The 14,860-nt window shown below is 40.6% G+C and overlaps 1 protein-coding gene across 1 annotated transcript in view; it reads right to left on the bottom strand.

The window, feature by feature from the left end:
- Positions 1 to 5,111: 5,111 nt before the first annotated feature.
- The window catches only part of LOC135558276 (mitochondrial adenyl nucleotide antiporter SLC25A24-like), a 32,157-nt gene continuing 22,408 nt past the window's right edge, over positions 5,112 to 14,860 (bottom strand). The window contains exon 8 of the mRNA XM_064991993.1: positions 5,112 to 6,237. Coding sequence (XP_064848065.1) covers positions 6,056 to 6,237 — 182 coding nt within the window. The 3' untranslated portion in view covers positions 5,112 to 6,055. The remainder of the gene's footprint in view (positions 6,238 to 14,860) is intronic.

The raw sequence follows: 14,860 nt of genomic DNA, 5'->3' as shown, positions 1-14,860 counted from the left end.
ATCTCAAAGTCTAGGGTTGGAGACCACCGGTCCCTTCCCTGACCCGTACCTTCATCCCTTGGAGATCCTCTGTGATAGAGTGGAACTTCTCAGTGAATGTGTCCATCATGGCTCTGGCTTGCTCATGCCGTTCCCTGGCACTGGAGACCCTCTCCTTCCGGTCTGTGGCCTCCTCATCATCACTGGTCCCAGGGGACTCCAGCTCCCCCAGAGCTATAGGGACAACTGGGGTCATCACTGCCCTGCTTCTGGAGGAGTGGGGATAGGACTGAGGGGTAGAGAACATGTAGACAAGGCATTGGGTTTACCAGTTATATGTTAGGACTTTCTCTTGATTATTCTATCAAAGTTGTGTTTTGAGCTTAGACGCCTAATACATTAACTGAGACGCATTTCATTCACAAAATGGCACAAGGCATTGTTAATTACTGCATCTGTACATAGCCCACCTATAATTTAGCCCAAACAACTACCTCTTTCCCTACTGTATTTAATTAATTTATTTACTTTGCTCCTTTGCACCCCATACTTTTTATTTCTACTTTGCACATTCTTCCATTGCAAATCTACCATTCCAGTGTTTTACTTGCTATTTTGTATTTACTTTGCCACCATGGCCTTTTTTTGCCTTTACCTCCCTTATCTCACCTCATTTGCTCACATCGTATATAGACTTGTTTATACTGTATTATTGACTGTATGTTTGTTTTACTCCATGTGTAACTCTGTGTCGTTGTATGTGTGGAACTGCTTTGCTTTATCTTGGCCAGGTTGCAATTGTAAATGAGAACTTGTTCTCAACTTGCCTACCTGGTTAAATAAAGTTGAACTAAGTAAATAAATAAATAAAATCTATTGATTGTATGGATGTGTTGAATAAAATAATCACCTATGAATGGCATCATCAGCATGTAAAATATATCTCTAGATACCTTCTCTGACTTTTGTTTGGTCCTCTTCTTAACCTTCAGATACTCTTGATTATCAGCGGTTATGTACTGTAAGAAGAAATGTCTTTAGTTAGAGAATGTGTATATCAAATATAAGGATTCTGGAAGAATAAGAATAACATGTGCTGAATACATTATCGTCTCCATAATCATCAATAATGCAGACCTAAATTGATCTCATTAGTTACTTCAAGTCAAATCAAACAAATCAAACTGTATTTGTCACATGCGCAGAATACAACAAGTAGACCTTACCGTGAAATGCTGACAAGCCCTTTACACCAACAGTGTAGTTCAAGAAGAGTTTAGAAAATATTTACCAAATAAACTCCAGTAAAAAATAATCAAATGTAACACAATAAAATAACACTAACGAGGCTATATACTGGGGTACCGGTACCGAGTCAGTGTACGGGGGTACAGGCTAATCGAGGTAATTTGTACATATAGGATATAGGTAGGGGTGAAGTGATTATCCTTATGTGTTAAATGTATAGTTAATTTCCTCCATATTATGGTTGATGGCGCATTTAGAAAGGTCTTACAATTTTCTTAACTTCGGTCCTGCTGCTTGGTCGATAGACAGCTTTCTTATGGTCATCCTTCAAATCCTCTAGTACCCATTTCAGTTCTTTCACCCAGGGTTTCTCCTATGCAAATAGCGAGAGACAGATTACAAATACAGTACATTCTTGAAAGCTCAGTAAACATGATGAACAACAATTTACCATATTCAGTAGTAAGCTGAGCTCTATAGCGAACAGTTATCTATGAATAAACGTTTTTGTGGCACTGTTTAAATCTATATTGTGTTTAATTTCAAAAACATTTGTTCGTTCATCGCGTTCGATCGATTACGACATCAACATCGATTTGCTTCAATCGGTAAACTTTTTGGCTTCGGTGAAAATGTTATCAAAGTCATTCGCATGTTTTACAACTATATAAAGAGTTCTGTGTTACTAAACCTTAATACATCCAAAAGATTCCGTATCAACAGAAGTGTACAACAGAGATGCCATTTGTATTCATTTTGATTGTGGAACTTCTTTCTCTAGATATTCTGAATAATGCAAATCTGTATGGCTTAACCATTTTTAACAAAGAAATCCAAATTTCCCAACTTGCTGATACTCTTTTTTTTAAGAAACAAAAACCAGGTCGCCCATTCCCTTAATGCTATCACTGCATTCTCTATTGCATCAGGATTAAAACGGAACGTTTCTAAATGTGAAATCTTATATGACTGATGATAAAGACATAGAAAACATTTCTGTAAAGGACTGTGTTACATATTTAGGAATACATCTGTTAAAAAAAGCACTTAGTCGGACTGTCTCGTTTCGTGTACCCCTCATTATCGTTATGTGTAAGTCCCTCTAGTTGTAAAGAGATCAACAAGACCTTTCTAGACTTCATCTGGAAAAATAATAAACTCTAATAAAAGAGCTGAAGGCGGTCTGGAAGTGTTGGTTGGATTTGGTTGAAAACTGGTTGAAAATATGTTTGATTAGTACCGATTCAATGTGGTATTTCATTCCAAATAATGTGTTTAATAAGTTACATTTTTACTGAAATGTAATTATATTCCTGAATGATTAACCACTAAATTGGCTAGGTTTCACCAACAAGCTTTAATGGCCTGGGAAATGTTTCCTGAACAATTTTTCCACACGTAAAGATCTTTTGTGGAATAATTCAGACATAACTGTAAGGAATAAGTCCTTGTTCTACCCCAGTTGGCATGAGAGGAATAATGACTTTGTTCTTGATGTTTTTGACATCAGAGGTAATATTCTTACATATGAACAATTTATAACATTGAATGAATTTCCAATACCTTCCAGAGAGTTTATTTCTGTGATCAAAGCCATTCCCAGTGGTCTCACTACACTAATGAAAAGTCATCTTAGCTTTGGTAATGATCGCAGAGCTTATCCAGAACTGAGATTGGAAGGTGTGGGTTTACTTGAGAAATCTAGTTGTAATAAATATATAAAGACAAATTCTTCATTCCCAAAACCAACTTACAACGAGAGGAAAATCTTTATGGAACGTGCTTATTCCTGACATTGTCTAGAAAAAGCTTGGTTATTGTATACCAAACAAATTTAAGGAAGTGCACTTTAAAATTCTATATAAGATATATCCATGTAAATTCTGTTGTCCAAATTTGTGGCTATTGATGATATCTGCGTTTTCTGTGAAAAAAGTGAGCGTCTGACTCGTTCTTTGAATGTAAATGTGTCCGAATTCTGTGAAAACCTTGCAGAATACTTATGTACCATTATGAACACTACCCATGTTTTTGACATGAAGGATATAATATGGTACTATTGCAATGATAACAAGACCATTGAAATTGTTGGATTTTTAAAAATTCTTGTTGCCAAATACTTTATAAACCAACAAAAATTCCAGATTTCAATACCAAAATTACACATATTTTTGATTGAATTCTCTTAAGACATTATCCCTAGTGAATAACATCTTCCTTAATCATGACATTTTCTCAGAGTGATACAATTGCACTAGAATAGTTATTTTTATTATTTTATTGATATTTTTTGTATGTTTGAGTATTTTCTTGTTAATACCTGTGTTTTGTTTTGTTAGACATGTTTGATGTAAGTTGTTGATTTTTGTATTATGAAAAATATATTTTTTTTTTAAAGGTACACGGTAAATTGATTGGATAGGTTTTTGGATGTCCGCGCAGGGATGACGATGATCTAGAGTTGATTGACACAGTTCAATTAAATCATTCGCGGAATAAGCATTCACAAACGTGCACTGCAAGACCTCTAGATGCGACATGCACACAGCATTGACAATTTGGAGTTGGCGTTGCACTGGGTGTGCACTATTCATTTAAATTCAATTGAAAACATTCCATTGTGAATATTTATTTATACCTGGACAACCATCTGTAAACATTTGTTTCGACCCATAACACACGCATTGCTTTTCTTTCAGTCTAAGCTTTGTGAGGACATTCATACAACTCTCACAATGTCAATTGATTCAGGCATAGTAGACCTATTACATATTCAAACATAATTAAGACATAAGACATTGAGGCAACATAACAACCATTGGCCTCAAGTAGTAAACATCTTTAGTGGGTGCATGGCATGTGGAGTGTGTGTATGGCGGATCCTGAAGTGATTCTGAATTGGAAACCAGTACTGACAGTGTGCACAACCTACTTGAATTTCAGTCAAGCTTAGCAAAAAAAGTTTTTTTTAGGACTCCCCCCTCAGCTCCAGTAATGATTCATAGACAATATTTGCATGCAAGCTTTTGTAACTATGAATATTTTTTGCTTGTGATTCAGCTTAACAGTCAACAACAAGGTAGGCATTGTCTTTAAAGAAAAGCACAAAGTAAAAATAGACATGTTTGTAAATCATCTGTTAAAACACGTGAAAACATAGCATTAAAACAGCAGTTGTAAATGACACGAACCTGTACAAATAAATAGAACCAACCAAATAAGATAGAAACATATGATATTGAACTCAGGGTAAGCCACACTTATAAATACTGTAGTATTACTATAGTTAAAAAACTATAGTATGTACTGCAGTGTTCTGTGGACATTACTGTACTATTTACTATAGTGTTTAATGCATATATTACTAATATACTATAGTATTTACAATTTATTATAGCATACTGTAATATTACTTTGTTAAAAAATGGTAGAATATATACTATAGTATTTACTGTGGTGTTTTTTAGACATTACTGTAGTATTTACTATAGTGCTTTTGTTTTATTATCTTTGCTATAGAAGTGGGGGCTTTCTCCTTGAGGAAACCTACTGGAGAAATACTAAGAGCACATTTCCCATAACCTGTAGGGAACACAACATATGGTCTATACCTGGCATGTAGGCTTCTCACTCACGGGTGGCACAAATTGGAAAATGGGGAATTGGCTGGGCATATTCAAATATTTTACAGTTCACTACAGAATTCTACAGTAAGTACTACACATGAATGAGGAATACCACACTGTGTAGTATAGTATTCTACCAAATTATATATTAAGTAATACCCATTACATTTACATTTAAGTCATTTAGCAGACGCTCTTATCCAGAGCGACTTACAAATTGGTGAATTCACCTTCTGACATCCACCCCTGATCGAGGGATACTACCGTGTGTAGTATAGTATTCTACAGTTTACTTAGCCTGGGTACCAGCCTTTTTGGCTAATATTCCACTCCTCGACAGGTCGACATGGAGAAAAGCTGTCCATGACGAAGTTGCATGGTACAAAGAAAATCTCTGTCGTGCCGCAGAGGACAAGTGGCAACTTTTAAAGGACAGACTTCCCATCAAGAACGCCCACCCACCACCACCACCACTCACCCTGGCCCATAACGCATCAAAATATGTGGCTCCCGGATCGGCCTCTTCAGCCATCTGAAGACCCACAAGCAGGACCCACCAGGAGGACAATCATACTCAACCCGAGTGATCGTTGATGATGGGGACCAGTCTATTTAGCTAACATTCCACTCCTTGTAGCCTACTCCACGTGATATGCCAAAGAGACAGGTCTTTCTTCATTCTTTAAATATATCTTAGGCATATGACACGGAGTACAGGTAGTGGAACGTTAGCTAAATTGACTGGTACCCAGACTACAATTTACCACAGAATTCTATAGCAAACTGTAGTAGTGTGGGATTCTCTAAAATGTGCGCATGGAGCGTCTAACATCACAGTGGAATAAAAATAGTTTGGACAAAGCTCTTGAACCTCGTTCAGTGTTCACCGGAAGACATCGATACCTCGTCCTCTATGTTTTAAGATCCATAATGCAGTTCTTGACAGGTATATTGCACCATATTGGAATTTCACCTTGAGTTAAAGAGGAGAGCATCATTTTTGGAGAGTCTAATGCTATGGCCTATCTCAGACCCAAACTTGATTTCATGGTTCTCCTCGTAAGGCCCAGTACACAGAGTGATAACAAGATGGCAACGTTTGGTTGTCCACGTGAGATCATAAAAGTCTGTGCTGATCACTAAGTTCCAACTAAACTGTCCAAAAACACCTAGACTGAACATCCTGTCTGACTGTCCCTGCGTCATTTGGAGATCCCCAGGCCGGTCTTCATGTACTCGTAGACCACATAGCTGAGGCTCACAGCAGGAATCACTTTCATGAAGTTGGGCAGGATACCCCGGTACAGTCCAAAGAAACCCTCGTTAGCCATGATCCCCTTCATCAGTCCAGTCATGGTGGACTTGTCCGACACTTCCAGAGTTGCTGAGAGAGACAGTAAATGAACAAAAGGATGCAGAAGGAAAGAAAAGGTTACACAGCCTACATATCAGGACATATCAGTAGCAGCCCACATATCAGGACATATCAGTAGCAGCCTACATATCAGGACATATCAGTAGCAGCCCACATATCAGGATATATCAGTAGCAGACTACATATCAGGACATATCAGTAGCAGCCCACATATCAGGACATATCAGTAGCAGACTACATATCAGGACATATCAGTAGCAGCCTACATATCTGGACATATCAGTAGCAGCCTACATATCAGGACATATCAGTAGCAGACTACATATCAGGACATATCAGTAGCAGCCTACATATCTGGACATATCAGTAGCAGTCTACATATCAGGACATATCAGTAGCAGCCTACATATCTGGACATATCAGTAGCAGCCTACATATCTGGACATATCAGTAGCAGCCTACATATCAGGACATACACTGTCTGTAGCAGTCTACATATCAGGACATATCAGTAGCAGCCCACATATCAGGACATATCTGTAGCAGCCTACATATCAGGACATATCAGTAGCAGCCTACATATCTGGACATATCAGTAGCAGCCTACATATCAGGACATATCAGTAGCAGCCCACATATCAGGACATATCAGTAGCAGCCCACATATCAGGACATATCAGTAGCAGCCTACATATCTGGACATATCAGTAGCAGCCTACATATCTGGACATATCAGTAGCAGCCTACATATCAGGACATACACTGTCTGTAGCAGTCTACATATCAGGACATATCAGTAGCAGCCCACATATCAGGACATATACATATCAGTAGCAGTCTACATATCAGGACATATCAGTAGCAGTCTACATATCAGGACATATCAGTAGCAGTCTACATATCAGGACATATCAGTAGCAGCCTACATATCAGGACATATCAGTAGCAGCCTACATATCAGGACATATCAGTAGCAGCCTACATATCAGGACATATCAGTAGCAGCCTACATATCAGGACATATCAGTAGCAGCCTACATATCAGGACATATCAGTAGCAGCCTACATATCAGGACATATCAGTAGCAGCCTACATATCAGGACATATCAGTAGCAGCCTACATATCAGGACATATCTGTAGCAGCCTACATATCAGGACATATCAGTAGCAGTCTACATATCAGGACATATCTGTAGCAGCCTACATATCAGGACATATCAGTAGCAGCCTACATATCAGGACATATCAGTAGCAGCCTACATATCAGGACATATCTGTAGCAGCCTACATATCAGGACATATCAGTAGCAGCCTACATATCAGGACATATCAGTAGCAGCCTACATATCAGGACATATCTGTAGCAGCCTACATATCAGGACATATCAGTAGTAGCCTACATATCAGGACATATCAGTAGCAGCCTACATATCAGGACATATCAGTAGCAGCCTACATATCAGGACATATCAGTAGCAGCCTACATATCAGGACATATCAGTAGCAGCCTACATATCAGGACATATCATTAGCAGCCTACATATCAGGACATACACTGTCTGTAGCAGTCTACATATCAGGACATATCAGTAGCAGCCCACATATCAGGACATATCTGTAGCAGCCTACATATCAGGACATATCAGTAGCAGCCTACATATCTGGACATATCAGTAGCAGCCTACATATCTGGACATATCAGTAGCAGCCCACATATCAGGACATATCAGTAGCAGCCCACATATCAGGACATATCAGTAGCAGCCTACATATCTGGACATATCAGTAGCAGCCTACATATCTGGACATATCAGTAGCAGCCTACATATCAGGACATACACTGTCTGTAGCAGTCTACATATCAGGACATATCAGTAGCAGCCCACATATCAGGACATATACATATCAGTAGCAGTCTACATATCAGGACATATCAGTAGCAGTCTACATATCAGGACATATCAGTAGCAGTCTACATATCAGGACATATCAGTAGCAGCCTACATATCAGGACATATCAGTAGCAGCCTACATATCAGGACATATCAGTAGCAGCCTACATATCAGGACATATCAGTAGCAGCCTACATATCAGGACATATCAGTAGCAGCCTACATATCTGGACATATCAGTAGCAGCCTACATATCAGGAAATACACTGTCTGTAGCAGTCTACATATCAGGACATATCAGTAGCAGCCCACATATCAGGACATATCTGTAGCAGCCTACATATCAGGACATATACATATCAGTAGCAGTCTACATATCAGGACATATCAGTAGCAGTCTACATATCAGGACATATCAGTAGCAGTCTACATATCAGGACATATCAGTAGCAGCCTACATATCAGGACATATCAGTAGCAGCCTACATATCAGGACATATCAGTAACAGCCTACATATCAGGACATATCAGTAGCAGCCTACATATCAGGACATATCAGTAGCAGCCTACATATCAGGACATATCAGTAGCAGCCTACATATCAGGACATATCAGTAGCAGCCTACATATCAGGACATATCTGTAGCAGCCTACATATCAGGACATATCAGTAGCAGTCTACATATCAGGACATATCAGTAGCAGCCTACATATCAGGACATATCTGTAGCAGCCTACATATCAGGACATATCAGTAGCAGCCTACATATCAGGACATATCAGTAGCAGCCTACATATCAGGACATATCTGTAGCAGCCTACATATCAGGACATATCAGTAGCAGCCTACATATCAGGACATATCAGTAGCAGCCTACATAATAATAATAATAATATATCCCATTTAGCAGACGCTTTTGTCCAAAGCGACTTACAAGTCGGCTGGGGCCTGTAGCAGCCTACATATCAGGACATATCAGTAGCAGCCTACATATCAGGACATATCAGTAGCAGCCTACATATCAGGACATATCTGTAGCAGCCTACATATCAGGACATATCAGTAGTAGCCTACATATCAGGACATATCAGTAGCAGCCTACATATCAGGACATATCAGTAGCAGCCTACATATCAGGACATATCAGTAGCAGCCTACATATCAGGACATATCAGTAGCAGCCTACATATCAGGACATATCAGTAGCAGCCTACATATCAGGACATATCAGTAGCAGCCTACATATCAGGACATATCAGTAGCAGCCTACATATCAGGACATATCAGTAGCAGCCTACATATCAGGACATATCAGTAGCAGCCTACATATCAGGACATATCAGTAGCAGCATACACATCAGGACATATCAGTAGCAGCCTACACATCAGGACATATCAGTAGCAGCCTACATATCAGGACATATCAGTAGCAGCCTACATATCAGGACATATACTGTCTGTAGCAGCCTACATATCAGGACATATCAGTAGCAGCCTACATATCAGGACATATCAGTAGCAGCCTACATATCAGGACATATACTGTCTGTAGCAGCCTACATATCAGGACATATCAGTAGCAGCCTACATATCAGGACATATCAGTAGCAGCCTACATATCAGGACATATCAGTAGCAGCCTACATATCAGGACATATCAGTAGCAGCTTACATATCAGGACATATCAGTAGCAGCCTACATATCAGGACATATCAGTAGCAGCCTACATATCAGGACATATCAGTAGCAGCCTACACATCAGGACATATCAGTAGCAGCCTACACATCAGGACATATCAGTAGCAGCCTACATATCAGGACATATCAGTAGCAGCCTACATATCAGGACATATACTGTCTGTAGCAGCCTACATATCAGGACATATCAGTAGCAGTCTACATATCAGGACATATCAGTAGCAGCCTACATATCAGGACATATCAGTAGCAGCCTACATATCTGGACATATCAGTAGCAGCCTACATATCAGGACATACACTGTCTGTAGCAGCCTACATATCAGGACATACACTGTCTGTAGCAGCCTACATATCAGGACATACACTGTCTGTAGCAGCCTACATATCAGGACATACACTGTCTGTAGCAGCCTACATATCGGGACATATCAGTAGCAGCCTACATATCGGGACATATCAGTAGCAGCCTACATATCGGGACATACACTGTCTGTAGCAGCCTACATATCGGGACATATCAGTAGCAGCCTACATATCGGGACATATCAGTAGCAGCCTACATATCGGGACATATCAGTAGCAGCCTACATATCAGGACATACACTGTCTGTAGCAGCCTACATATCGGGACATATCAGTAGCAGCCGACATATCGGGACATATCAGTAGCAGCCTACATATCGGGACATATCAGTAGCAGCCTACATATCGGGACATTTCAGTAGCAGCCTACATATCGGGACATATCCGTAGCAGCCTACATATCGGGACATATCAGTAGCAGCCTACATATCGGGACATATCAGTAGCAGCCTACACATCGGGACATATCAGTAGCAGCCTACACATCGGGACATATCAGTAGCAGCCTACACATCGGGACATATCAGTAGCAGCCTACATATCACGACATATCAGTAGCAGCCTATATATCAGGACATATCAGTAGCAGCCTACATATCAGGACATATCAGTAGCAGCCTACATATCAGGACATATACTGTCAGTAGCAGCCTACACATCGGGACATATCAGTAGCAGCCTACATATCAGGACATATCAGTAGCAGCCTACATATCAGGACATATCAGTAGCAGCCTACATATCAGGACATATCAGTAGCAGCCTATATATCAGGAGCCTACATATCAGGACATATACTGCCTACATATACTGTCTGTAGCAGCCTACATATCAGGACATATCAGTAGCAGCCTACATATCAGGACATATCAGTAGCAGCCTACATATCAGGACATATCAGTAGCAGCCTACATATCTGGACATATCAGTAGCAGCCTACATATCAGGACATACACTGTCTGTAGCAGCCTACATATCAGGACATACACTGTCTGTAGCAGCCTACATATCAGGACATACACTGTCTGTAGCAGCCTACATATCAGGACATACACTGTCTGTAGCAGCCTACATATCGGGGCATATCAGTAGCAGCCTACATATCGGGACATATCAGTAGCAGCCTACATATCAGGACATATCAGTAGCAGCCTACATATCAGGACATATCAGTAGCAGCCTACATATCAGGACATATCAGTAGCAGCCTACATATCAGGACATATCAGTAGCAGCCTACATATCAGGACATATCAGTAGCAGCCTACATATCAGGACATATCAGTAGCAGCCTACATATCAGGACATATCAGAAGCAGCCTACATATCAGGACATATCAGTAGCAGCCTACATATCAGGACATATCAGTAGCAGTCTACATATCAGGACATATCAGTAGCAGCCTACATATCAGGACATACACTGTCTGTAGCAGCCTACATATCAGGACATACACTGTCTGTAGCAGCCTACATATCAGGACATATCAGTAGCAGCCTACATATCAGGACATATCAGTAGCAGCCTACATATCAGGACATATCAGTAGCAGCCTACATATCAGGACATATCAGTAGCAGCCTACATATCAGGACATATCAGTAGCAGCCTACATATCAGGACATATCAGTAGCAGCCTACATATCAGGACACATACTCTCTGTAGCAGCCTACATATCAGGACACATACTCTCTGTAGCAGCCTACATATCAGGACATATCAGTAGCAGCCTACATATCAGGACATATCTGTAGCAGCCTACATATCAGGACATATAAGTAGCAGTCTACATATCAGGACATATCAGTAGCAGCCTACATATCAGGACATATCAGTAGCAGCCTACATATCAGGACATATCAGTAGCAGCCTACATATCAGGACATACACTGTCTGTAGCAGCCTACATATCAGGACATATCAGTAGCAGCCTACATATCAGGACATATCAGTAGCAGCCTACATATCAGGACATACACTGTCTGTAGCAGCCTACATATCAGGACATAAACTGTCTGTAGCAGCCTACATATCAGGACATATCAGTAGCAGCCTACATATCAGGACATATCAGTAGCAGCCTACATATCAGGACATATCAGTAGCAGCCTACATATCAGGACATATCAATAGCAGCCTACATATCAGGACATATCAGTAGCAGCCTACATATCAGGACATATCAGTAGCAGCCTACATATCAGGACATATCAATAGCAGCCTACATATCAGGACATATCAGTAGCAGCCTACATATCAGGACATATCAGTAGCAGCCTACATATCAGGACATATCAGTAGCAGCCTACATATCAGGACATACACTGTCTGTAGCAGCCTACATATCAGGACATATCAGTAGCAGCCTACATATCAGGACATATCAGTAGCAGCCTACATATCAGGACATATCAGTAGCAGCCTACATATCAGGACATATCAGTAGCAGCCTACATATCAGGACATATCAGTAGCAGCCTACATATCAGGACATATCAGTAGCAGCCTACATATCAGGACATATACTGTCTGTAGCAGCCTACATATCAGGATATATCAGTAGCAGCCTACATATCAGGACATATACTGTCTGTAGCAGCCTACATATCGGGACATATCAGTAGCAGCCTACATATCAGGACATATCAGTAGCAGCCTACATATCAGGACATATCAGTAGCAGCCTACATATCAGGACATATCAGTAGCAGCCTAAATATCAGGACATATCAGTAGCAGCCTACATATCAGGACATATCAGTAGCAGCCTACATATCAGGACATATCTGTAGCAGCCTACATATCGGGACATATCAGTAGCAGCCTACATATCGGGACATATCAGTAGCAGCCTACATATCAGGACATATCAGTAGCAGCCTACATATCAGGACATATACTGTCTGTAGCAGCCTACATATCAGGACATACACTGTCTGTAGCAGCCTACATATCAGGACATAAACTGTCTGTAGCAGCCTACATATCAGGACATATCAGTAGCAGCCTACATATCAGGACATATACTGTCTGTAGCAGCCTACATATCAGGACATATCAGTAGCAGCCTACATATCAGGACATATACTGTCAGTAGCAGCCTACATATCAGGACATATCAGTAGCAGCCTACATATCAGGACATACACTGTCTGTAGCAGCCTACATATCAGGACATATCTGTAGCAGCCTACATATCAGGACATATCAGTAGCAGCCTACATATCAGGACATATACTGTCAGTAGCAGCCTACATATCAGGACATACACTGTCTGTAGCAGCCTACATATCAGGACATATCAGTAGCAGCCTACATATCAGGACATATCTGTAGCAGCCTACATATCAGGACATATCAGTAGCAGCCTACATATCAGGACATATCAGTAGCAGCCTACATATCAGGACATATCAGTAGCAGCCTACATATCAGGACATATCAGTAGCAGCCTACATATCAGGACATATCAGTAGCAGCCTACATATCAGGACATATCAGTAGCAGCCTACATATCAGGACATATCAGTAGCAGCCTACATATCAGGACATATCAGTAGCAGCCTACATATCAGGACATACACTGTCTGTAGCAGCCTACATATCAAGACATACACTGTCTGTAGCAGCCTACATATCAGGACATATCAGTAGCAGCCTACATATCAGGACATATCAGTAGCAGCCTACATATCAGGACATATCAGTAGCAGCCTACATATCAGGACATATCAGTAGCAGCCTACATATCAGGACATATACTGTCTGTAGCAGCCTACATATCAGGACATATCAGTAGCAGCCTACATATCAGGACATATCAGTAGCAGCCTACATATCAGGACATATACTGTCTGTAGCAGCCTACATATCAGGACATATACTGTCTGTAGCAGCCTACATATCAGGACATACACTGTCTGTAGCAGCCTACATATCAGGACATAAACTGTCTGTAGCAGCCTACATATCAGGACATATCAGTAGCAGCCTACATATCAGGACATATACTGTCTGTAGCAGCCTACATATCAGGACATATCAGTAGCAGCCTACATATCAGGACATATCAGTAGCAGCCTACATATCAGGACATACACTGTCTGTAGCAGCCTACATATCAGGACATAGCATACATATCAGGTCAGTAGCAGCCTACATATCAGGACATATCAGTAGCAGCCTACATATCAGGACATATTACATATCAGTAGCAGCCTACATATCAGGACATATCAGTAGCAGCCTACATATATATCAGGACATATCAGTAGCAGCCTACATATCAGGACATATCAGTAGCAGCCTACATATCAGGACATATCAGTAGCAGCCATATCAGGACATATCAGGACATATCAGGACACTGTCAGCAGCCTACATATCAGGACATATCAGTAGCAGCCATATCAGGACATATCAGGACATATCAGTAGCAGCCTACATATCAGGACATATCAGTAGCAGCCTACATATCAGGACATACACTGTCTGTAGCAGCCTACATATCAGGACATACACTGTCTGTAGCAGCCTACATATCAGGACATACATACACATATCAGGTCTGTAGCAGCCTACATATCAGGACATATCAGTAGCAGCCTACATATCGTTACATATCAGTAGCAGCCTACATATCAGGACATATCAGTAGCAGCCTATATAT

This window comes from Oncorhynchus masou, chromosome 17 (genome assembly GCF_036934945.1).
Source record: "Oncorhynchus masou masou isolate Uvic2021 chromosome 17, UVic_Omas_1.1, whole genome shotgun sequence".
NCBI classification, from domain to species: Eukaryota; Metazoa; Chordata; class Actinopteri; order Salmoniformes; family Salmonidae; genus Oncorhynchus; species Oncorhynchus masou.
Note: the sequence above shows the minus strand (reverse complement) of the source record. Positions and strands in the feature narration are given on the sequence as shown.